Here is a 26,108-nt window from a genome sequence, read left to right as displayed (position 1 = left end):
AGTTGTTGTACAATTTGTCCTGAGTACGCTGATAGCCCATATGTGGGGGTAAACCACTGTTTGGGCGGATGGGAGAGCTCGGAAGGGAAGGAGCGCCGTTTGACTTTTCAATGCAAAATTGACAGGAATTGAGATGGGACGTCATGTTGCGTTTGAAGAGCCACTGATGTGCCTAAACATTGAAACCCCCCACAAGTGACACCATTTTGGAAAGTAGACCCCCTAAGGAACTTATCTAGAGGTGTGGTGAGCACTTTGACCCACCAAGTGCTTCACAGAAGTTTATAATGTAGAACCGTAAAAATAAAAAATCATATTTTTTCACAAAAATTATCTTTTTGCCCCCAATTTTTTATTTTCCCAAGGGTAAGAGAAGAAATTGGACCCCAAAAGTTGTTGTACAATTTGTCCTGAGTACGCTGATACCCCATATGTGGGGGTAAACCACTGTTTGGGTGGATGGGAGAGCTCGGAAGGGAAGGAGCGCCGTTTGACTTTTCAAAGCAAAATTGACAGGAATTGAGATGGGACGCCATGTTGCGTTTGAAGAGCCACTGATGTGCCTAAACATTGAAACCCCCCACAAATGACACCATTTTGGAAAGTAGACCCCCTAAGGAACTTATCTAGAGGTGTGGTGAGCACTTTGACCCACCAAGTGCTTCACAGAAGTTTATAATGCAGAGCCGTAAAAATAAAACAACATTTTTTTCCCACAAAAATTATTTTTTTAGCCCCCAGTTTTGTATTTTCCTGAGGGTAACAGGAGAAATTGGACCCCAAAATTTGTTGCCCAATTTGTCCTGAGTGCGATGATACACCATATGTGGGGGGAACCACTGTTTGGGCACATGGGAGGGCTCAGAAGGGAAGGAGTGCCATTTGAATGCAGACTTAGATGGAATGGTCTGCAGGTGTCACATTGCGTTTGCAGAGCCCCTAATGTACCTAAACAGTAGAAACCCCCCACAAGTGACACCATTTTGGAAAGTAGACCCCCTTAGGAACTTATCTAGATGTGTGCTGAGCGCTTTGACCCACCAAGGGCTTCACAGAAGTTTATAATGGAGAGCCGTAAAAATAAAACAAAAATTTTTTCCCACAAAAATTATTTTTTAGCCCCCAGTTTTGTATTTTTCCGAGGGTAACAGGAGAAATTCGACCCCACAATTTGTTGTCCAATTTGTCCTGAGTGCGCTGATACCCCATATGTGGGGGGAACCACTGTTTGGGCGCATGGGAGGGCTCGGAAGGGAAGGAGCTCCATTTGGAATGAGGACTTAGATGGAATGGTCTGCAGGTGTCACATTGCATTTGCAGAGCCCCTAATGTACCTAAACAGTAGAAACCTCCCACAAGTGACACCATTTTGGAAACTAGACCCCCTAAGGAACTCATCTAGATGTGTTGTGATAGCTTTGAACCCCCAAGTGTTTCACTACAGTTTGTAACGCAGAGCCGTGAAAATTAAAAAAAAAAATCTTTCCCCCCAAAATTATTTTTTAGCCCCCAGTTTTGTATTTTCCCGAGGGTAAGAGGAGAAATTCGACCCCAAAAGTTGTTGTCCAATTTGTCCTGAGTACGCTGATACCCCGTATGTTGGGGGAAACCAACGTTTGAGCGCATGGCAGAGCTCGGAAGGGAAGGAGCGCCATTTGGAATGCAGACTTAGATGGAATGGTCTGCAGACGTCACATTGCGTTTGCAGAACCCCTAATGTACCTAAACAGTAGAAACCCCCCACAAGTGACCCCATATTGGAAACTAGACCCCCCAGGGAACTAATCTAGATGTGTTGTGAGAACTTTGAACCCCCAAGTGTTTCACTACAGTTTATAACGCAGAGCCGTGAAAATAAAAAATCCTTTTTTTCCCACAAAAAATATGTTTTAGCCCCGAGTTTTGTATTTTCCCAAGGGTAGCAGGAGAAATTGGACCCCAAAAGTTGTTGTCCTATTTGTCCTGAGTACGCTGATATCACATATGTTGGGGTAAACCCCTGTTTGGGCACACAAGAGAGCTCGGAAGGGAAGAAGCACTGTTTTACTTTTTCAACGCAGAATTGGCTGGAATTGAGATCGGACGCCATGTCGCGTTTGGAGAGCCCCTGATGTGCCTAAACAGTGGAAACCCCCCAATTATAACTGAAACCCTAATCCAAACACATCCCTAACCCTAATCCCAACAGTAACCCTAACCACACCTCTAACCCTGACACACCCCTAACCCTAATCCCAACCCTATTCCCAACCGTAAATGTAATCTAAACCCTAACTGTAACTTTAGCCCCAACCCAAACTGTAGCCTTAGCCCTAACCCTAGCCCTAACCCTAATGCTAACCCTAGCCCTAACCCTAGCCCTAACCCTAGCCCTAACCCTAGCCCTAACCGTAGCCCTAACCCTAACCCTAGCCCTAACCCTAACCCCAACCCTAACCCTAACCCTAGCCCTAGCCCTAACCCTAGCCCTAACCCTAACCCTAACCCTAGCCCTAACCCTAGCCCTAACCCTAGCCCTAACCCTAGCCCTAACCCTAGCCCTAACTCTAACCCTAGCCCTAATGGGAAAATGGAAATAAATACATTTTTTTAATTTTTCCCTAACTAAGGGGGTGATGAAGGGGGGTTTGATTTACTTTTATAGCGGGTTTTTTAGCGGATTTTTATGATTGGCAGCCGTCACACACTGAAAGACGCTTTTTATTGCAAAAAATATTTTTTGCGTTACCACATTTTGAGAGCTATAATTTTTCTATATTTTGGTCCACAGAGTCATGTGAGGTCTTGTTTTTTGCGGGACGAGTTGATGTTTTTATTGGTAACATTTTCGGGCACGTGACATTTTTTGATCGCTTTTTATTCCGATTTTTGTGAGGCAGAATGACCAAAAACCAGCTATTCATGAATTTCTTTTGGGGGAGGCGTTTATACCGTTCCACCTTTGGTAAAATTGATGAAGCAGTTTTATTCTTCGGGTCAGTACGATTACAGCGACACCTCATTTATATCTTTTTTTATGTTTTGGCGCTTTTATACGATAAAAACTATTTTATAGAAAAAATTATTATTTTTGCATCGCTTTATTCTCAGGACTATAACTTTTTTTTAGTTTTTTGCTGATGATGCTGTATGGCGGCTCGTTTTTTGCGGGACAAGATGACGTTTTCAGCAGTACCATGGTTAGTTATATCTGTCTTTTTGATCGCGTGTTATTCCACTTTTTGTTTGGCAGTATGATAATAAAGCGTTGTTTTTTGCCTCGTTTTTTTTTTTTTTTCTTACGGTGTTTACTGAAGGGGTTAACTAGTGGGCCAGTTTTATAGGTCGGGCCGTTACGGACGCGGCGATACTAAATATGTGTACTTTTATTGTTTTGTTTTTTTTATTTAGATAAAGAAATGTATTTATGGGAATAATATTTTTATTTTTTTTTTGATTATTTTGGAATATTTTTTTTTATTTTTTTTTACACATTTGAAATTTTTTTTTTTTACTTTTTTACTTTTTCCCAGGGGGGACATCACAGATCAGTGATCTGACAGTTTGCACAGCACTCTGTCAGATCACTGATCTGACATGCAGCGCTGCAGCCTTCACAGTGCCTGCTCTGAGCAGGCTCTGTGAAGCCACCTCCCTCCCTGCAGGACCCGGATCCGCGGCCATCTTGGATCCGGGGCTGGAGGGAGCAGGGAGGGAGGTGAGACCCTCGCAGCAACGCGATCACATCGCGTTGCTGCGGGGGGCTCAGGGAAGCCCGCAGGGAGCCCCCTCCCTGCGCGGTGCTTCCCTGTACCGCCGGCACATCGCGATCATCTTTGATCGCGGTGTGCCGGGGGTTAATGTGCCGGGGGCGGTCCGTGACCGCTCCTGGCATATAGTGCCGGATGTCAGCTGCGATAAACAGCTGACACCCGGCCGCGATCGGCGGCGCTCCCCCCGTGAGCGCTGCCGATCGCATATGACGTACTATTGCGTCCTTGGGAAGTAAAGCCCACCCCACATGGACGCAATAGTACGTCTAATGGCAGAAAGGGGTTAAGGTAGTTGAACATTTTTGACAGATGACTTTGCGCTGATCATTTGGATGTTGTTTAAAAAAATGCCAGACTGCACTCTTTCTACTATCAGATACCTTTTCAGGCTTTGCAGACTGAGCTTCCTTAAACGTATGTCCACGCTGTCCTACAACTGGTTTTGCAATGCGTTTTTGGCCAGATACGGGCGTGGAAGATGGAACCTGTTGCGATGTTGATGCCTCCTCCTCCGCTTCAGAGCTACTGCTGCCTGCACCCTGTTCCCCCAATGGCTGCCAATCGGGGTCAACAACTGGGTCATCTATGACCTCCTCTTCTATCTCATGTGCAACTTCGTCTGTGTTACCGTGTAAGCCGGTGGTATAGCGTTCGTGACGGGGCACCACAGTCTCATCAGGGTCTGCTTCTGGATCAGTACACTGCGAGGGCAATGTTCTGGTCTGAGTCAAAGGAATAGCATAGTAATCTGGCTGTGGCTGTGCCTCTGTGCACTCCATGTCCGATTCAACTTGTAATGGGCATGGCCTGTTAACTGTTTCACTTTCTAACCCAGGAACGGTATGTGCAAAGAGCTCCATGGAGTAACCCGTTGTGTCGCCTGATGCATCCTTCTCTGTTGTTCTTGGTGAAGAAGACAAGGAAGCGACTTGTCCCTGACCGTGAACATCCACTACCGACGCGCTGCTTTTACATTTAGCAGTTTCAGAAGAGGAGGCGAAAGAGCTAGAGGCTGAGTCAGCAAGGAAAGCCAAAACTTGTTCTTGCTGCTCCGGCTTTAAAAGGCGTTTTCCTACTCCCAGAAAAGGGAGCGTTCGAGGCCTTGTGTAGCCAGACGACGAACCTGGCTCAACAACTCGAGACTTAGGTGCTATATTGCTTTTCCCACGACCACCTGATGCTCCACCACCACTACCATCATTACCAGCTGGCAATGACCGCCCACGGCCACGACCTCTTCCACCAGACTTCCTCATTGTTTGAAAAACGTGAGCAAACTAACTGTATTTGTTACTGTAAAACCAGCTACAAGGTGAACTCAAACTTCAAACTGTTGGATTTATATATCCCTTTATAGGTGGGTCAGACTGCAGGGAAAATCAGGCCCAATGTATAACAGTACACAGCTTCAGTGGCAGACAGATGGGGTTGGTGACCGGGATCCAGATGGGACCTCTACTCTACTCCACATGGATAATTAATCCTCCTGCATTTTCTGTATCGCATGCGCATGAGTTTACGGCCACCGTTATAGCACTTATCTATGCGCTCACACTATTAAGCCTGGCTGATCTGATATTAGTAAATACCCCTATGTGCTGGCAGCATGCCTGTTACAAGTTCTGAGCTTACCTGTCTCGATCTGTGATTCATGGTCTCTTTTGTACCTATGGATTTAGTCACAAATTTGTCACTCTTATTTATATGGTAATACTATGGTTATGATTATGTGTTTTCAATAAAGTTTATATTATTCTTTGTAAATATCAGGCATCTGCTGAATTTTTCTCACCGCCACAACCCCTCTGACATCTCCTTATGCAAGGGTAGAAAAAATGGTAATTGGGCGTGGATTTGGGTGAGGCCAGGTGCCTGCCTAAAATATTTTGTTCCTCTTTCTATTCTTAAAAAGTTGGGAGGTATGTTCACTCAATACACTGGCATTAAGCAAGGTCACATCCATCTAGTCAGCACGTGTCCGTATGTGTACAACTCACATACTTGCGCTCACATGCCCACTGCTCCCAGTGCTGGCACTGAAGGTTCCTCAGAGTCTTCAGTGTGTGCAATGTAAGAAAAAGACTGGAAAACCCCTTAATCTGTGAGGATGATTTTACTACAGAATCTAGTAGTATGGCTGTATAGGTCCTAGTACAATAATAAAACTGTTATCTTCAGTAATCTGTTGTGCCAGCACTGAGAAATGGAGCTTTGAATGCAAATTAGCCCGATGTCGTGTCGGTGTATATTGAATATACATCTTAATCACACTTACAGGCTAATATGGCTTCCAAGTTTGATTTCTCAGCACTGGATCATCGCATTACTTCAGATATATATCATTTGACAGGTACCACATTGATCAAAGGAACTGCATTTAGCTACGCATCATCCAGGTGTCCTTCCCCGACCTTTCCGGTGATCACATGAACTTAGGTATTTGTCTTGGACGCCTGACAAAACATTGCTGACATTTGTTGTATAACCCAAAAGCAGCTGTAATATGTCCTGCTCTGTGCTCATGTGATTTGATTTTTTACTCAATTTCATTAATTTTCCCATGGCTGTGATCCCAGAACCTATCTTGATTATGTTTTAGTCTTTGGACATTGTTTGAAACCTTAATCAACATTCCCAGCAGGCACCAACGCACATATTATTTGCCACTTTCCTGAGGTAAACCTGTCCCGAGATTCATGCTGCCGGTCACAATCTGGCTTCTCTCCGCTACACGACAGTTGATTGATAGGTCTCTCATAAGTGTGGGCACAGGGGAAAGACATGTTAATCAATTTGAACGGGGCTGGGAGAAGAAAGCGAAGTGCCGGACCGGACAGTCACTTCTCTCCCTTCAAAAGGCTTCGAAAATACAAATTAATTTTACGTCTTGGTGACATTCGCATGTATATGGAATGTAGGTGCTAAAATCTAGGTGTATATGTACGGTGAGGAGATAACTTCGAATTACTGGTGCTTGGAGACGTGCAAATCTAAGGTGACTCATGTTAAAGCTAAAATTTTTACAATTCACTTCATGCAAATCCCTAAATATGGGGCTACCATTTTGCTGGATTCAAAAGGTCTGGGAATGGTTTAAAAAAAAAAAAAAAATATATATATATATATATATATATATATATATACAGTGGGGCAAAAAAGTATTTAGTCAGTCAGCAATAGTGCAAGTTCCACCACTTAAAAAGATGAGAGGCGTCTGTAATTTACATCATAGGTAGACCTCAACTATGGGAGACAAACTGAGAAAAAAAAATCCAGAAAATCACATTGTCTGTTTTTTTAACAATTTATTTGCATATTATGGTGGAAAATAAGTATTTGGTCAGAATCAAAATTTCATCTCAATACTTTGTAATATATCCTTTGTTGGCAATGACAGAGGTCAAACGTTTTCTGTAAGTCTTCACAAGGTTGCCACACACTGTTGTTGGTATGTTGGCCCATTCCTCCATGCAGATCTCCTCTAGAGCAGTGATGTTTTTGGCTTTTCGCTTGGCAACACGGACTTTCAACTCCCTCCAAAGGTTTTCTATAGGGTTGAGATCTGGAGACTGGCTAGGCCACTCCAGGACCTTGAAATGCTTCTTACGAAGCCACTCCTTCGTTGCCCTGGCGGTGTGCTTTGGATCATTGTCATGTTGAAAGACCCAGCCACGTTTCATCTTCAATGCCCTTGCTGATGGAAGGAGGCTTGCACTCAAAATCTCACGATACATGGCCCCATTCATTCTTTCATGTACCCGGATCAGTCGTCCTGGCCCCTTTGCAGAGAAACAGCCCCAAAGCATGATGTTTCCACCACCATGCTTTACAGTAGGTATGGTGTTTGATGGATGCAACTCAGTATTCTTTTTCCTCCAAACACGACAAGTTGTGTTTCTACCAAACAGTTCCAGTTTGGTTTCATCAGACCATAGGACATTCTCCCAAAACTCCTCTAGATCATCTAAATGCTCTCTAGCAAACTTCAGACGGGCCCGGACATGTACTGGCTTAAGCAGTGGGACACGTCTGGCACTGCAGGATCTGAGTCCATGGTGGCGTAGTGTGTTACTTATGGTAGGCCTTGTTGCATTGGTCCCAGCTCTCTGCAGTTCATTCACTAGGTCCCCCCGCGTGGTTCTGGGATTTTTGCTCACCGTTCTTGTGATCATTCTGACCCCACGGGGTGGGATTTTGCATGGAGCCCCAGATCGAGGGAGATTATCAGTGGTCTTGTATGTCTTCCATTTTCTAATTATTGCTCCCACTGTTGATTTCTTCACTCCAAGCTGTTTGGCTATTGCAGATTCAGTCTTCCCAGCCTGGTGCAGGGCTACAATTTTGTTTCTGGTGTCCTTTGACAGCTCTTTGGTCTTCACCATAGTGGAGTTTGGAGTCAGACTGTTTGAGGGTGTGCACAGGTGTCTTTTTATACTGATAACAAGTTTAAACAGGTGCCATTACTACAGGTAATGAGTGGAGGAAAGAGGAGACTCTTAAAGAAGAAGTTACAGGTCTGTGAGAGCCAGAAATCTTGATTGTTTGTTTCTGACCAAATACTTATTTTCCACCATAATATGCAAATAAATTGTTAAAAAAACAGACAATGTGATTTTCTGGATTTTTTTTCTCAGTTTGTCTCCCATAGTTGAGGTCTACCTATGATGTAAATTACAGACGCCTCTCATCTTTTTAAGTGGTGGAACTTGCACTATTGCTGACTGACTAAATACTTTTTTGCCCCACTGTATATATATATATATATATATATATATTACTCAAAAAAGGAAGAAAAGGGTAGAGCTGCACAACCCCACATGAGTGCCAGCCACAGTCCATACGTAGATTGGTAAGAGAGCCCGTCTTCAGAACGGAGGTGCTCGCATGGAAACAAGCAATAAATCCATAACAAAATAGAAAATGCGGCAGCACTCACCGATCTGAGGAGAACCGTTGAAGCACTGTTGTTGGCGTGAAAGGGCCGTCATTATTCCCTGCTCACCTCCCTCTTGCTTCTGCTCCCCGTGCCGTGAAAATGCTGTTGTTTTAATTGTCTCGAATAAAGGACTTGGACCACACAAGATCGGTGAGTGCTGCCGCATTTTCTATTTTGTTATATATATATATATATATATTCACCTTTTCCCGATCCTCACCTGCTACATCCAGCTCACTGTCTAGTTCTCACAGGTCCAGTCTCCAACACAGCAGTTCTTTGGTCTTCTTCACAAGTCGTATCCAGTCTTTAGCACTTCAAGCATTGGTTTGTCAGTGATTAGGTCATATACTACCTACGTAATGGCATGACAAAGTCTAGACAGCATACTGTGTAGAAGACAGGACAAGATCTGTGAAGAAGACAGAAGAGCTGTGGAGAACGAAGACTGGACTGGTTGGCAATTTACTGGGAAGATGCAGTTTAGCACTAGAAGTCTCAGAGACGGGTCATTTAACATTTCTACCTTTGGAACCTTTGGAGCTCGAAATTTCTGCGACTTCTAGTGTTAACAGCTCTTTCAGACATTGGTACAAATCAGTCCGCTATCAGACCACAGTGCACAAGCTGGCCACAGGTCTCCTGACACAAGTGCGACAGATTTATGCATTTATATGAGTCTGTCTCACTCGGGTTGGGAGACCCACGGCCAATCTGTGCATCAAGGTGAAAGATCGGACTGATTTGCATCTGGCACGCATCCGATGCGCTTTGTGTCTTATCTAGATATAAATTCTAAGCTGGATTTCTCATGACTGATACAATAGGTCTCACAAAATAAGTGTCATATTTGGGGGGATGGGATGGACAAACCTTTAAACAGCAATACCACTGCATCCATATTTTAAAAAAAGTCATTTGGTTTTCCACTCGGCTCATGCGCTGAGGGTCTGCCTCTTCATTTAGACAATCTATGAGTTCTCAGGACCCTGACAGATTTATACTACTGTCATGTGGGTATAAAATGATAAAGTCGGTATTTAAACGTTTACTTACCCTTTTAGGAAATTTGTATATTGGCCCATTCAAATGTCATACACAGTTCTGCCAATGATACCAAAGGAGATTGGGAGCAAAGAAAGGCAATAGGGTCTTAATCGATACATCAGGTATCAGGAGGTAGGGAGTGCTTGCTCACCTGAAGGGGTTGTGCAATTCCTCAACGATCTAAAGGCTTTGAAAAATGAGCTGCTGCCAGACATAATAATGTTCCTATAGAAACTAAAATATAAACATGGGCATCATGGTGGCTCAGTGGTTAGCACTGCAGCGCTGGAGTCCTGGGTTCAAATCCACCCAAGGACAACATCTGCAAGGAGTTTGTATGTTCTTCCCCTGTTTGTGTGGGTTTCCTCTGGGTTCCTCGGTTTCCTCACACATTCCAAAGTCATGATAGAGAATTTAGACTGTGAGACCCATCGGGGACAGCGATGATAATGTGTGCAAAAAAACTGTAAAGCTCTGCAGAATATGTTATCGCTATATAAAAATAAAGATTATTATTATAACCATACCGACGGGAATTGAACCAGTGTTTTCAGGATCGGGGGTTTCATTATCCTTGTGTTTGTTAGATTGAGCCACAATGGACAGGTGAAAAAAACGGGGTTAGAAAAGTGTATCCGAGATAAAAGGATCGTTACAGGCGTATATGAAACAATGGGTCTCCGAAAAAAATTATTGGTCAACAAAACCGTGGAGGTTTGAAATGTAAATACATTGAAATAACTCAGATAAAAATAGTGTGAAGAAATAACATTTTCCGCATCCGCTTTCTTTAAGATTAGATGCATATTTATATTATTATATTATGTTTATATTTTATTTTTGATATATATTTCCATTGGAACATTTTTATCATATATATATATATATATATATATATATATATATATATATATATATATATATATATATATATAAATATATATGTATTTTTACAAATAAGACACCCCATAAGTGATGCTTTTTAAAGTTTTTTATTCTTATATCTTCTTTTTTCCTTATTTTTACCCGTATATACATTTTTTAATCCCATTTGTAACAGGTGAAGGGTGAGCTTTGACAGATCGTGTCCCTTTTTGCCATCTTTATTTGAATGCCATGTCTCTTATAAAGCTGTCTGTCAATGCATCTATCCCTGAGGAATAAGCTTGATAACTTTGAATCACGTCAATATTAAAAACACATCGCTTCAACCCTTGTGTCCTGGATCCATCAAGTAGAACTGCACCAGCAGTGAAGAAAAAACACTCCATTTTGCTGTACAGTACAGTTCTGTCATTAACATATACATCAGTGCAAAGCTTTGAAGCTCCTACTTGGCATTGAGGCATTCCTTGCCTATGTTCATCAGTTGGAAATCAATAAATGTCTACTATGATAGTTTTATATAGATTGTTATCCTTGTATTTCATCGTTTCCTTTATTAAGAAATATTGTTCAAATGTTCTACTTACCATATCCCCGGGTAAAGTCCTCCAGTATATGTACAGGTCCCCGGGCACCAAATACATCTCCTTGATCAATAAGTGCCTCCTTCATTGCCTCGTATCCACAGAGAACGACCACTGGCCGAGAACCGAAGTAAAGGGTGTACACTGATCCATATTGAGACCAAAGCTGAAAAATAGGTTACACATCGACATGATTCCAAAATGTAAATAAAATAATCTAAAATGTTCCTTTCTCTAGCTTACGAAGAAATATATGCAAGTGACCTTCATGAGAGAGTTAACCATCTCCCCTCTCTTAATGTGCAGCAATGTTCCTACGAGAGGCAGCGGTGTAGGACCAGGAGGAAGGTTACGTTTTCTGTAAAAGGTGTCCCATGTTGAGTAGATGATAATGCAGGTGACGACCAGGATTCCCATCCATGTAATGTCCATGTTCACAGACCTAGAGCTCACAACTCACTGCGCTCAAATAGCTCTCTAGCCAAAAAGTGATGCGAAATACTATACAAATGACTAGGCGGAGACAACATGGTCAGGTTCCAATAGAGCAGACATTAACTCCTTACTAACAAGTTATGTAAGTGGATTTTTTTCAATAATCATTTTATGTAATGTTACTTGCTTTTGCTTTCCTTGTTATAATTGCAATCAAAATGATTGCACACTCATTTCAAGATTAAGTTGATTAGCAAAACTTACAAACTTCCTGCTAATTATAGTACACCAAACAAGAACAATGTAAAGAGCTCAACACGCTCAGTACTCAGTACGATTTTCTTGGTTGCCATTACTTCTTTAAGAAAGCTGTGACTGCGCTACTCCATCATTTCGCAGACAACATCACCCATTCCTTGAAAAAAAGATTGCATTTTGCCATTGACACCTGGACGAGCAAGCCTGGCCAGGGGCGTTACATCTCCATGACTGGGCACTAGGTGACTGTGGTGGCTCCTGGGGCCATAGAGAAGGGGCTGCTCTACAAATCTTCAAATCCCTAAGGCTGGTTTCACACTTGCGTTTTGATCTGCAGCGTTTTAAACGCAAACGCATTTGGTGCAAAAACGCGTTTAAATGCGTTTAAACGCTGCGTTTTTTAGATGCATGCGTTTTTGCATGTTTTAACGCAAACGTGGCATTTTGACGCGTTTACAAGCGTTTTTTCCTGCGTTTGCGTTTTTGAAATGCATGCTGAGAAGTGTGTGACAGCTGCCAATCATCAAAATCAACTAGAAAACCCACTATAAACAGAAATACTTAGGGTTATGGTTAGGATCCCTAGTAACCCTAGGGATCCGAACCCTAACCCTGAAACACAAACTCTAACGCTAACCCTAACCCTAAAACACAAACTCTAACCCTAACCCAAACTCTAACCCTAACCCTAACTCGAACTCTAACCCTAACCCTAACACAAACTCCAACAAACTATAACACAAACTCTAACCCTAACCCTAACCCTAAAACACAAACTCTAACCCTAACCCTAAAACACAAACTCTAACCCTAACCCTAAAAAAACTCTAACAAACTCTAACACAAACTCTAACCCTAACCCTAACCCTAAAACACAAACTCTAACACTAACCCTAAAACACAAACTCTAACCCTAACCGTAACCCAAACTCTAACCCTAACCCTAACAAAAACTCTAACAAATTCTAACACAAACTCTAACCCTAACCCTAAAACATAAACTCTAACCCTAACCCTAAAACACAAACTCTAACCCTAACCCTAACACAAACTCTAACAAACTCTAACACAAACTCTAACCCTAACCCTAAAACACAAACTCTAACCCTAACCCTAAAACACAAACCCTAACTCTAACACAAACTCTAACACAAACTCTAACACAAACTCTAACACAAACTCTAACCCTAACCCTAAATCACAAACTCTAACCCTAACCTTAACCCTAACACAAACTCTAACACAAACTCTAACACAAACTCTAACCCTAACCCTAACCCTAAAACACAAACTCTAACCCTAACCCTAACCCTAAAACACAAACTCTAATCCTAACACAAACTCTAACCCTAACCCAAACTCTAACCCTAATCCTAGTGATCCTAACCCTAACCCTTGGGGTTAGGGTTAGGGTTAGGATCCCTTAGGGTTAGGGTTAGGGTTTGTGGGTGGCTTATCAGTGTGTATTCTTGTGTTTTCTATAAAAACGCATGCAAACGCATGTGCTTAAAAACGCATGCGTTTACATAGACAGCAATACTTTTTTTGCCGCAAAAAAGCAGCTAAAATTACTACATGTTGCATTTCTGCAATACAACACATGCAGAGAAAAAACACATGCGTTGCAAAAACGCGTCAAAATGCATACAAAAAAACACATGCGTTTTTAATGTTAAGTATAGGAAAAAAAACGCATGCGTTTTTTAGTGCAAAAACGCAAAAAAAAAAAAAACGCAAATGTGAAACCAGCCTAAGGCTTGTGGGACAAACTTCTGTATGTAAAGCTTCCTCCACTGCTTCTGCCTCCACCGCCTCCTGTAAGTCCTCCACCTGCGCCCTCAACCGTTCCCTTAATGAGACACAACAATTTATACTGTGCAGCCAGGGCTCACTGCAGTTAGGCTACGTTCACATTTGCGTTCTGCCGGGCTGCGTCGGGCGCAGCCGCAGCGACGCGTGCGCCATGCGCCCCTATATTTAACATGGGGGCGCATGGACATGCGTTTGCATGCGTTTTGCGATGCATTCATTTTTTTTGCCGCAAGCGTTAGGGCGCAGAGGATGCAGCAAGATGCATTTTTTTGTGTGTCCAAAATTCAGCAAAAAAGGACGCATGCGTCGCAAAACTATGCATTTTAGCGTGCGTTTTTGTGCGTTTTTGTTTGCGTCGTGCATTGCGTCGCCGACGCAACATCGCACAACGCAAATCTGAACGTAGCCTTAGGCAGTGCTTAAATTAAATTTTGTATGTCTCAAAGAAAAAGTATGCTGTGCTAGACACTTAAAATAAGATAAATACTCAATTGATACGGTGAAGGAAATAATGATTTGATCCCTTGCTGATTTTGTAAGTTTTCCCACTGACAAAGACATGAACAGTCTCTAATATTAAGGGTAGGTTAATTTTAATACTGAGAGATAGAACATCAAAAATAAAGTCCAGAAAATCACATTGTATAAGTTAAATATATTTATTTGCATTTTGCAGTGAGAAATAAGTATTTGATCCCTGTGGCAAACAAAACTTAATACTTAATGGGAAAACCCTTGTTGCAAGCACAGCAGTCAGACTTTTTTGTAGTTGATGATGAGGTTTGTGCACGTCAGGACGAATTTTGGTCCACTCCTTTTTGCAGATCATCTCTAAATTATTAAGGTTTTGAGGCTGTCGCTTGGCAACTTGGAGCTTCAACTCCCCCCTCATAAGTTTTCTATGGGATTAAGGTCTGGAGACTGGGCGGCACGGTGGCGTAGTGCTGGAGTCCTGGGTTCAAACCCCACCAAGGACAACATCTGCACATCCGGGCACTCCGGTTTCCTACCACATTCCAAAAACATACTGATAGGGAATTTAGATTGTGGGCCCCATCGGGGACAATGATAATGTGTGCAAAATGTAAAGTGCTGCGGAATATGTTAGCGCTATATAAAAATAAAAAAGAAAAGAGACTGGCTAGACCACCTAAAGGGAACCTGTCACCTACCCCAGGCATTTGTAACTAAAAGAGCCACCTTGTGCAGCACTGATGCTTCATTCTGACAAGATGGCTCTTTTAGTTCGTGTCCCTGGCACTGCTGAAATAATCATTTTTGAAATTGGTCCCTCATACCTCGAAATCGCCAGGAGACAAGTCTTTCCCCCTAATCCAGACGCTTCCCAGTCGTCACTCAGGGCCTTTGCACGCCGGGCGCCGCCTTCTCTTCCTTTATTAGCGTTCCAGGTGCCTGCTCTGTAAATTCGAAGGGCAGTGCAACTGCACATACTTGAAAGAAAAAATATAGCGCAGGTGCCGCGAACGCTAATGAAGGAAGAGGAGGTGGCGCCCGGCGTGCAGAGGCCATGAGTGATGGCTGAGAGGCGTCTGGATTAGGGGGGAAAGACCTGCCTCCCTGGCAATTTCGAGGTATGAGGGACAAATTTCAAAAACGATTATTTCGGCAGTGCTAGGGACCCAAACTAAACAAACCACCTTGTCAGAATGTAGCATTAGTGCTGCACAAAGTGGCTCTTTTAGTTACAAACGCCTAGGGGGTGACAGGTTCCCATTAATGTGCTTCTTTTTGAGCCACTCCATTATTGCCTTGGCTGTATGTTTTGGGTCATTGTTTTGCTGGAAGACTGTTGTGAATTCTGTTGTCGGGCTCCCTCCTGTGGTCATGAATGGTACTTCGGCTGGTTCTGTCCATGGACTTCCTCTGGTGGGTGTTTCTGAGTTTCCTTTCACAGGTGACGAGGTTAATTCGTTAGCTGCTGCTCTATTTAACTCCACTTAGATCTTTGCTCCACGCCACCTGTCAATGTTTCAGTATTGGTCTAGTTCACTCCTGGATCGTTCTTGTGACCTGTCTTCCCATCAGAAGCTAAGTTCCAGCTTGTATTTCTTTGGTTTGCTATTTTTCTGTCCAGCTTGCTATTTAATTTGTTGTCTTGCTTGCTGGAAGCTCTGGGACGCAGAGGGAGCGCCTCCGCACCGTGAGCCGGTGCGGAGGGTCTTTTTGCGCCCTCTGTGTGGTCTTTTTGTAGGTTTTTGTGCTGACCGCAAAGTACCCTTTCCTATCCTCGGTCTGTTCAGTAAGTCGGGCCTCACTTTGCTTAATCTATTTCATCTCTGTGTTTGTATTTTCATCTTTACTCACAGTCATTATATGTGGGGGGCTGCCTTTTCCTTTGGGGAATTTCTCTGAGGCAAGGTAGGCTTTATTTTCCTATCTTCAGGGCTAGCTAGTTTCTTAGGCTGTGCCGAGTTGCATAGGGAGCGTTAGGCGCAATCCACGGCTATTTCTAGTGTGGTTGATAGGTTTAGGGATTGCGGTCAGCAGAGTTCCCACGTCCCAGAGCTCGTCCTTTATTATCAGTAACTATCAGGTCATTCCGTGTGCTCTTAACCTCCAGGTCCATTATTGTCTTGACCACCAGGTCATAACAGAAGACAAATCCATGACCCATTTTTAATGTCCTGGCGGAAAGAAGGAGGTTGTCATTCATTCAGGATTTTATTTTACATGGCTCCATCCATTCTCCCATAGATGCTGTGAAGTAGTCCGGTGCCCTTATCAGAGAAACACCCCAAAAAACAATGTTTCCACCTCCATGCTTGACAGTAGGGATGGTGTTCTTTGGATCATAGGCAGCATGAGTTGAGTTAATGCCAAATACCTCAATTTTTGTCTCATCTGACCACAGCACCTTCTCCCAATCACTCACAGAATCATCCAGGTGTTCATTGGCAAATTTCAGATGGGCCTGCACATGTGCCTTCTTGAGCAGGGGGACCTTGCGGGCACTGCAGGATTTTAAACCTATACGGCATAATGTGTTACCAATGGTTTTCTTGGTGAGTGGTCCCAGCTGCCTTGAGATCACTAACAAGTGCCCCTATGTATTTTTAGGCTGATCTCTTACCTTCCTCATGATCAAGGGTACCCACAAGGTGAGATTTTGTCTGGTGCCCTAAGATCAATGACGATTGACAGTCATTTTGTATATCTTCTATATTCTTACTATTGTACCAACAGTTGTCTCCTTTTCTCCCAGAGTCTTACTTATGATTTTGTAGCCCATTCCAGCTTTGTGCAGGTCTTTATTCTTGTCCCTGACATCCTTAGAAAGATCTTTGGGCTTGCCCATGTTGTAGAGATTAGAGTTATTGAAACTGTGAACAGGAGTCTTTTATAAAGGTGACTATATAAGACAGCTGTCTTTAATGCAGGTAACAAGTTGATTAACGGCGTCTAACTGGTCTGTAAGAACCCCCTGAGGAAGCGAGGCTATTACAAGCATGCGAAACGCGCGTTGGGGTGACCGAGGTCCTCACAAGAACTGGATATGGGTAATTATTAACCTTGATTTACGTTATATTAATAGGCTATATTTGTTTTCTGACGTCACAATTATAAGAGCAGTGGGTGGCTGATACTTTAGGAACTGTGTTCCGAGGGACGATACTTAGTAATATCAGTTACACCCACACGCAGTGCAACTACCTGTATATAACAAATGCCTACTCTTCCGGTTTAAAGTGGGAACCACTGGTCTAGTTATTACACCTGGGTATGGTTCACATGTTACTATGTATTTGACTTATGATATCCATTTTTACTAATGTAATTTTTTGATTAAAATAAAATTTGTATGTTTAGTAAACTCTATGTCCTCCTTTTTACATAAGACTAGGAGATGGTGTAGTTTTTAGTGTCCTGCATTGATCTCGCATTATTGCAGTCTGTAACACCTTTGTCGTGGCTGCTGTTGCTACTGCTTCTGAAGTTAATAACAAGTGCCTTGGTTGCCTTGGTGGCACAATAATCAGAAGCTGGGTCAGCCACTGGTATTTTTACTGATTGCCTTTTTTTTAAAGCACCTTATATTCCTCCTCCTTTTGCTACCTCCTGGGTCACGACAGGCAACATTTTTGGTGAATGGAGACATTTATACTGGTCTCCTTGTTTGCTGTCTGTAGTGACGGGTCTCAGAGCAGATTATACTATTTCTTCTCTGGGAAAATTGATGTCACTTTAGTAGTGTGTGCTAATGTACTCATCATTAGAGTTGAGCGACCTTGACCTTTTTAGAGTCGAGCCGGGTTTCGCGAAACCCGACTATCTCAAAAGTCGGGTCGAGTGAAATCGGCCGATTATGACGTAAAGTCGGGATCGACCGAAACACGAAACCCAATGCAAGTCAATGGGGCAGCATAGTCGGCAGTGAGTGGGGGCCAGGAAAACACCTAGAGTGCCCATTTTAATGTCAAAACCATCCATTCTTCTTAATGAAGCTTGTCAAGCGTAATTTACCTTATAATAATTGGAAGGCATTTAAAATTGGGGGTCATTTGGCTAAAGTTGTGGTGGGTAGGGCTGGTTCAAGTAATTAGTGGGCCCAAGAAATCTGGACCACGTCACGGCAGTGGAGCAGGGAGAGGTAAGTATTTCAACTTTGCAAGTGCTGTGATCCTGAGCAAGCAGGGGGGGCCCACTCGTTGGCATTGGCACTGGCACAGGGCCCCTCAAAGTACAGCGGTGTGTTTGCACGGCGGGGGCGCCTCCCACCGGCAGCAACACTTTTGCGTACTATGAGAGGCCCTGTGCCAGTGACGTCGCCAACTAGTATTCCTCCCCCCACCTGATGAAGGAACCTGCACTTTCATCTGCACCTTCCTCTTTGTCCCCGTGTAAGGTGGTATGGTATGCGGGAAGAGCAACCTGACTTTCAGCAGGGTCACAATGTTGTTGTGTAGCGTGCACGGGGAATGTTGCGTTATGGGTCAATGTACCAGCAGACTCATCTGTCACTGGCTGGGCAATGGGCAGGATGAGGAGGAAACACAGATATAGGCCCAAATAATAAAGTGGGCTAAATGCAGTTCAAAATTGGTAACACAGGAATAACCAGGGGGCATTGCAGTGGAGGACAACTGGAATGAGAGGCTGACACAGAGAGTAGGCCCAAATCAGTAAGTAGTCGAAATGCAGTTCAAAATTGGCAACCGTAGTAAACAGGCGGCACAGCTTTGTTCAGTGGAGGAGAACAGCAAGGAGTGGCAGACACCGATAGTAGGCCCCAACCCAACTAGTAGGCCAAATGCAGTCTAACATTAACAACTACTTAACGAGCGCCTGAAAACGGAATTTCAGGACAGGAAACCAGGAGAACAGCAAGGAGCGGCAGACACCGATAGTAGGCCCCAAACCAACTAATACGCCAAATGCAGTTGTTCCGTTTAACCACAATTTAATGAGAGCCTGAAGATAGAAGTTCAGGAAAGGCAACCTGGAGAACACCTTGGAGTGGAACACACCATCTCTCTACACCCCATACCCAATTTGTAGGTCTAATGCAGCGTAGTTTCCAACAACTACTAAACGAGAGCATGATGATCGAAGCATTGGCGAGGAAACCTGGGGAACACCTTGGAGTGGAACACACCATCTCTCTACACCCCATACCCAATTTGTAGGCCTAATGCAGCGTAGTTTCCAACAACTACTAAACGAGAGCATGATGATCGAAGCATTGGCGAGGAAACCTGGGGAACACCTTGGAGTGGAACACACCATCTCTCTACAGTGGAACACACCATCTCTCTACACCCCATACCCAATTTGTAGGCCCAATGCAGCGTAGTTTCCAACAACTACTAAACGAGAGCCGGAAGATCGAAGCTCAGGAAAGGCAACCTGGAGAACACCTTGGAGTGGAACACACCATCTCTCTACACCCCATACCCAATTTGTAGGCCCAATGCAGCGTAGTTTCCAACAACTACTAAACGAGAGCATGATGATCGAAGCATTGGCGAGGAAACCTGGGGAACACCTTGGAGTGGAACAAACCATCTCTCTACACCCCATACCCAATTTGTAGGCCTAATGCAGCGTAGTTTCCAACAACTACTAAACGAGAGCATGATGATCGAAGCATTGGCGAGGAAACCTGGGGAACACCTTGGAGTGGAACACACCATCTCTCTACAGTGGAACACACCATCTCTCTACACCCCATACCCAATTTGTAGTCCTAATGCAGCGTAGTTTCCAACAACTACTAAACGAGAGCCGGAAGATCGAAGCTCAGGAAAGGCAACCTGGAGAACACCTTGGAGTGGAACACACCATCTCTCTACACCCCATACCCAATTTGTAGGCCTAATGCAGCGTAGTTTCCAACAACTACTAAACGAGAGCCGGAAGATCGAAGCTCAGGAAAGGCAACCTGGGGAACACCTTGGAGTGTAACAAACCCTCTCTCTACACCACGGAAGGGCTGATTCTTAGGAAGGAAGGCTGTCGGAAAGAAGCAGGGCGCGTCCGAGGGTGATTATATTCTTATTAGGTATATACTCACCCTCGGACGCGCCCTGCTTCTTTATTTGTAATGAATGTTTATTTGCAATGTGGTTTTGACTTACTCTATTTTTTTGGTAAATAATGATTTTATTATTTTCATTGTTTTGCATCTTCTTGGCAATAATATAAAGAAGACGCGACAGGACAACACTCGGTGGATGCCATATCTGTGTTTAAAATTGAAAAAACCTTTCAGTTAACTACTTGCAGGAGAAAGTTATTGTAGCTGGTGGCAATTTTAAATTGGTTCCAGGGGTACACGGGCAGCAGTGGTGTGGTCAGTGGAGGCCTAGTGGAAGGAGTGACCGCAGACAGGCATCGAAGGCCTAAAATAATAACACATGGCTGTAGGCAATTTTAAATTGGTTCCAGGGGTACACCGGCAGCAGTGGTGTGGTCAGTGGAGGCCTAGTGGAAGGAGTGACCGCAGACAGGCATCGAAGGCCTAAAATAATAACACATGGCTGTAGGCAATTTTAAATTGGTTCCAGGGGTACACGAGCAGCAGTGGTGTGGTCAGTGGAGGCCTAGTGGAAGGAGTGACCGCAGACAGGCATCGAAGGCCTAAAATAATAACACATGGCTGTAGGCAATTTTAAATTGGTTCCAGGGGTACACGGGCAGCAGTGGTGTGGTCAGTGGAGGCCTAGTGGAAGGAGTGACCGCAGACAGGCATCGAAGGCCTAAAATAATAACACATGGCTGTAGGCAATTTTAAATTGGTTCCAGGGGTACACCGGCAGCAGTGGTGTGGTCAGTGGAGGCCTAGTGGAAGGAGTGACCGCAGACAGGCATCGAAGGCCTAAAATAATAACACATGGCTGTAGGCAATTTTAAATTGGTTCCAGGGGTACACGAGCAGCAGTGGTGTGGTCAGTGGAGGCCTAGTGGAAGGAGTGACCGCAGACAGGCATCGAAGGCCTAAAATAATAACACATGGCTGTAGGCAATTTTAAATTGGTTCCAGGGGTACACGGGCAGCAGTGGTGTGGTCAGTGGAGGCCTAGTGGAAGGAGTGACCGCAGACAGGCATCGAAGGCCTAAAATAATAACACATGGCTGTAGGCAATTTTAAATTGGTTCCAGGGGTACACGGGCAGCAGTGGTGTGGTCAGTGGAGGCCTAGTGGAAGGAGTGACCGCAGACAGGCATCGAAGGCCTAAAATAATAACACATGGCTGTAGGCAATTTTAAATTGGTTCCAGGGGTACACGGGCAGCAGTGGTGTGGTCAGTGGAGGCCTAGTGGAAGGAGTGACCGCAGACAGGCATCGAAGGCCTAAAATAATAACACATGGCTGTAGGCAATTTTAAATTGGTTCCAGGGGTACACGGGCAGCAGTGGTGTGGTCAGTGGAGGCCTAGTGGAAGGAGTGACCGCAGACAGGCATCGAAGGCCTAAAATAATAACACATGGCTGTAGGCAAATTTAAATTGATTCCAGGGGTACACGGGCAGCAGTGGTGTGGTCAGTGGAGGCCTAGTGGAAGGAGTGACCACAGACAGGCATCGAAGGCCTAACATAACAAAAATGTCAATACAATGGTATTGTCAGTGGCAGGCATTGAAGGATGTCAGCGCATAGACTAAACATTGGTGGAGCTGTGAGATAATTTTGCAAGTGGTAGAGCACTGTTTGAGCTGAGGGGGGGGGACTGTCTTGTGGCCGGCGGTACAGGCCCAGGGCCCCTCGTATTACAACGGTGTGTCTGACGTTGGGTGCGCACCACCACCGCCAGAGACACTTTATTGTACTAGGAGGGACCCAGTGGCAGTGCCGTCGACCAAAAGCGGGCTCACCCACCTCTTCAGACAAACTGCACTCTCACGGGTGCTGTCGCCAAGTGTCGATACCACGGCCCCGTGTGGGGAGTTTGGCCATTTAGTGAGGTGTAAACATGTCGTATGCTGGACAATCAGGTGCAGAAAATTACGAGATTGGAAAAGGCATTCAGAATAGTCTACAGGCAAGACCTTTTCATAGGAAAGCTAGGTGTCAGCCGGCAAGGTGGGGCAAAAGATTTCGAAATCCAGTTGTGGTTCATTTTAATGAAGGTTAGATCATCTACATTTTGGGTAGCCAGACGAGTCCTTTTTTCTGTTAGTATTGAACCTGCAGCACTGAATACTCTTTCTGATAGGACACTAGCTGCCGGGCAAGCAAGCTCCTGCAATGCATATTCTGCCAATTCTGGCCAGGTGTCTAATTTTGATGCCCAGTAATCAAATGGGAATGACGGTTGAGGGAGAACATCGATAAGGGATGAAAAATAGTTTGTAACCATACTGGACAAATGTTGTCTCCTGTCACTTTGAATTGATGCTGCAGTACCTGTCCTGTCTGCGGTCATAGCAAAATCACTCCACAACCTGGTCAGAAAACCCCTCTGGCCAACGCCACTTCTGATTTCTGCCCCTCTAACTCCTCTGGTCTGCTGGCCCCTGCAGCTCGTGTGAGAACGATCACGGGCGCTGTGTGCAGGGAATGCCAGAAGCAAACGGTCAACAAGAGTTGATTGTTTGGTTGCTAATATTAGTTCCAAGTTCTCATGTGGCATTATATTTTGCAATTTGCCTTTATAGCGAGGATCAAGGAGGCAGGCCAACCAGTAATCGTCATCATTCATCATTTTAGTTATGCGTGTATCCCTTTTGAGGATACGTAAGGCATAATCCGCCATGTGGGCCAAAGTTCCAGTTCTCAAATCTGCGGTTGTGCTTGGTTGAGGGGCAGTTTCAGGCAAATCCACGTCACTTGTGTCCCTCCAAAAACCAGAACCCGGCCTTGCCGCGCCACCAATTTCCAGTGGCCCCGGAAAAGCTTCCTCATTAAAAATATAATCATCCCCATCATCCTCCTCGTCCTCCTCCTCCTCTTCGCCCGCTACCTCGTCCTGTACACTGCCCTGGCCAGACAATGGCTGACTGTCATCAAGGCTTTCCTCTTCCTCAGCTGCAGACGCCTGATCCTTTATGTGCGTCAAACTTTGCATCAGCAGACGCATTAGGGGGATGCTCATGCTTATTATGGCGTTGTCTGCACTAACCAGCCGTGTGCATTCCTCAAAACACTGAAGGACTTGACACATGTCTTGAATCTTCGACCACTGCACACCTGACAACTCCATGTCTGCCATCCTACTGCCTGCCCGTGTATGTGTATCCTCCCACAAAAACATAACAGCCCGCCTCTGTTCGCACAGTCTCTGAAGCATGTGCAGTGTTGAGTTCCACCTTGTTGCAACGTCTATGATTAGGTGATGCTGGGGAAGGTTCATAGAACGCTGATAGGTCTGCATACGGCTGGAGTGTACGGGCGAACGGCGGATATGTGAGCAAAGTCCACGCACTTTGAGGAGCAGGTCGGATAACCCCGGATAACTTTTCAGGAAGCACTGCACCACCAGGTTTAAAGTGTGAGCCAGGCAAGGAATGTGTTTCAGTTGGGAAAGGGAGATGGCAGCCATGAAATTCCTTCCGTTATCACTCACTACCTTGCCTGCCTCAAGATCTACAGTGCCCAGCCACGACTGCGTTTCTTTCTGCAAGAACTCGGACAGAACTTCCGCGGTGTGTCTGTTGTCGCCCAAACACTTCATAGCCAATACAGCCTGCTGACGTTTGCCAGTAGCTGCCCCATAATGGGAGACCTGGTGTGCAACAGTGGCAGCTGCGGATGGAGTGGTTGTGCGACTGCGGTCTGTGGACGAGCTCTCGCTTCTGCAGGAGGACGAAGAGGAGGAGGAGGGGGTGCGAACGGCTACAGCCAATTGTTTCCTAGACCGTGGGCTAGGCAGAACTGTCCCAAACTTGCTGTCCCCTGTGGACCCTGCATCCACCACATTTACCCAGTGCGCCGTGATGGACCCGTAACGTCCCTGGCCATGCCTACTGGTCCATGCATCTGTTGTCAGGTGCACCTTTGTGCTCACAGATTGCCTGAGTGCATGGACGATGCGCTCTTTAACATGCTGGTGGAGGGCTGGGATGGCTTTTCTGGAAAAAAAGTGTCGACTGGGTAGCTCGTAGCGTGGTACAGCGTAGTCCATCAGGGCTTTGAAAGCTTCGCTTTCAACTAACCGGTAGGGCATCATCTCTAACGAGATTAGTTTAGCTATGTGTGCGTTCAAACCCTGTGTACGCGGATGCGAGGCTAAGTATTTCCTTTTTCTAACCATAGTCTCATGTAGGGTGAGCTGGACTGGAGAGCTGGAGATCGTGGAACTAGCGGGGGTGCCGGTGGACATGGCACACTGAGAGACGGTGGGAGATGGTATTGTTGCCGCCGGTGCCCTAGATGCAGTGTTTCCTACTACGAAACTGGTGATTCCCTGACCCTGACTGCTTTGGCCTGGCAAAGAAACCTGCACAGATACTGCAGGTGGTGCGGAAAATGGTGGCCCTACACTGCCGGAAGGGATGTTGCGTTGCTGACTAGCTTCATTGGCCGAGGGTGCTACAACCTTAAGGGACGTTTGGTAGTTAGTCCAGGCTTGCAAATGCATGGTGGTTAAATGTCTATGCATGCAACTTGTATTGAGACTTTTCAGATTCTGTCCTCTGCTTAAGGTAGTTGAACATTTTTGACAGATGACTTTGCGCTGATCAATTGGATGTTGTTTAAAAAAATGCCAGACTGCACTCTTTCTAGCATCGGATACCTTTTCAGGCATTGCAGACTGAGCTTTAACCGGATGGCCACGCTGTCCTCCAACAGGTTTTGGCTTTGCCACGCGTTTTGGGCAAGATACGGGCCCGGCAGATGGAACCTGTTGCGATGTTGATGCCTGCTGCGGCCCCTCCTCCTCCGCTTCAGAACTGCTGCCGCCTGCACCCTGTTCCCCCAATGGCTGCCAATCGGGGTCAAGAACTGGGTCATCTATTACCTCTTCTTGTAGCTCGTGTGCAACTTCGTCTGTGTCACCGTGTCGGTCGGTGGTATAGCGTTCGTGATGGGGCAACATAGTCTCATCAGGGTCTGATTCTTGATCAGCACCCTGCGAGGGCAATGTTGTGGTCTGAGTCAAAGGACCAGCATAGTAGTCTGGCTGTGGCTGTGCATCAGTGCACTCCATGTCAGATTCAACTTGTAATGGGCATGGACTGTTAACTGCTTCACTTTCTAAGCCAGGGACGGTATGTGTAAAGAGCTCCATGGAGTAACCCGTTGTGTCGCCTGCTGCATTCTTCTCTGTTGTTGTTTTTGCTGAAGAGGACAAGGAAGCGACTTGTCCCTGACCGTGAACATCCACTAACGACGCGCTGCTTTGACATTTACCAGTTTCACGAGAGGAGGCAAAAGAGCTAGAGGCTGAGTCAGCAAGATAAGCCAAAACTTGCTCTTGCTGCCCCGGCTTTAAAAGCGGTTTTCCTACTCCCAGAAAAGGGAGCGTTCGAGGCCTTGTGTAGCCTGACGACGAACCTGGCTCCACAGCTCCAGACTTAGGTGTAATATTTTTTTCCCACGACCAGCTGATGCTCCACCACTACCACTACCCTCATTACCAGCTGACAATTAACGCCCCCGGCCACGACCTCTTCCACCATACTTCCTCATTGTTTTAAAAACGTAAACAAACTAACGGTATTTGTTGCTGTCACACAAATTACACGGTGAGCTATAACTTCAGTATGATTTAGCTACCCCTTTACAGGTGAGTGAGACCACAACGAAAATCAGGCACAATGTTACACACTCTGTTGTTGGTGGCAACAAATGAGAGAGATGCCACACACGCAGGACTGTCACTGAAGCACAAATGTAAATATTAATCTCCCACTGATTTGATTTTTTTTTTTTTTTAAGGGAGACTTTAGGAAAAAAAAAAATAGAATAAAATGATTTTTTTCAGGAAGAATTTAGAAA

At 44.9% G+C, this 26,108-nt stretch overlaps 1 protein-coding gene across 1 annotated transcript in view; it reads right to left on the bottom strand.

Moving 5' to 3' along the window:
- LOC138661786 (cytochrome P450 2G1-like) overlaps window positions 1–11,675 on the bottom strand; it is a 66,626-nt gene extending 54,951 nt beyond the window's left edge. Inside the window, exons 1-2 of the mRNA XM_069746703.1 lie at window positions 11,469–11,675; window positions 11,208–11,370 (exon numbers count right to left, since the gene is read on the bottom strand). Coding sequence (XP_069602804.1) covers window positions 11,208–11,370; window positions 11,469–11,636 — 331 coding nt within the window. The 5' untranslated portion in view covers window positions 11,637–11,675. The remainder of the gene's footprint in view (window positions 1–11,207; window positions 11,371–11,468) is intronic.
- Window positions 11,676–26,108: the final 14,433 nt, after the last annotated feature.

This window comes from Ranitomeya imitator, chromosome 2 (genome assembly GCF_032444005.1).
Source record: "Ranitomeya imitator isolate aRanImi1 chromosome 2, aRanImi1.pri, whole genome shotgun sequence".
NCBI lineage: Eukaryota > Metazoa > Chordata > Amphibia > Anura > Dendrobatidae > Ranitomeya > Ranitomeya imitator.
This window is presented reverse-complemented; position numbering and strand designations above follow the sequence as displayed.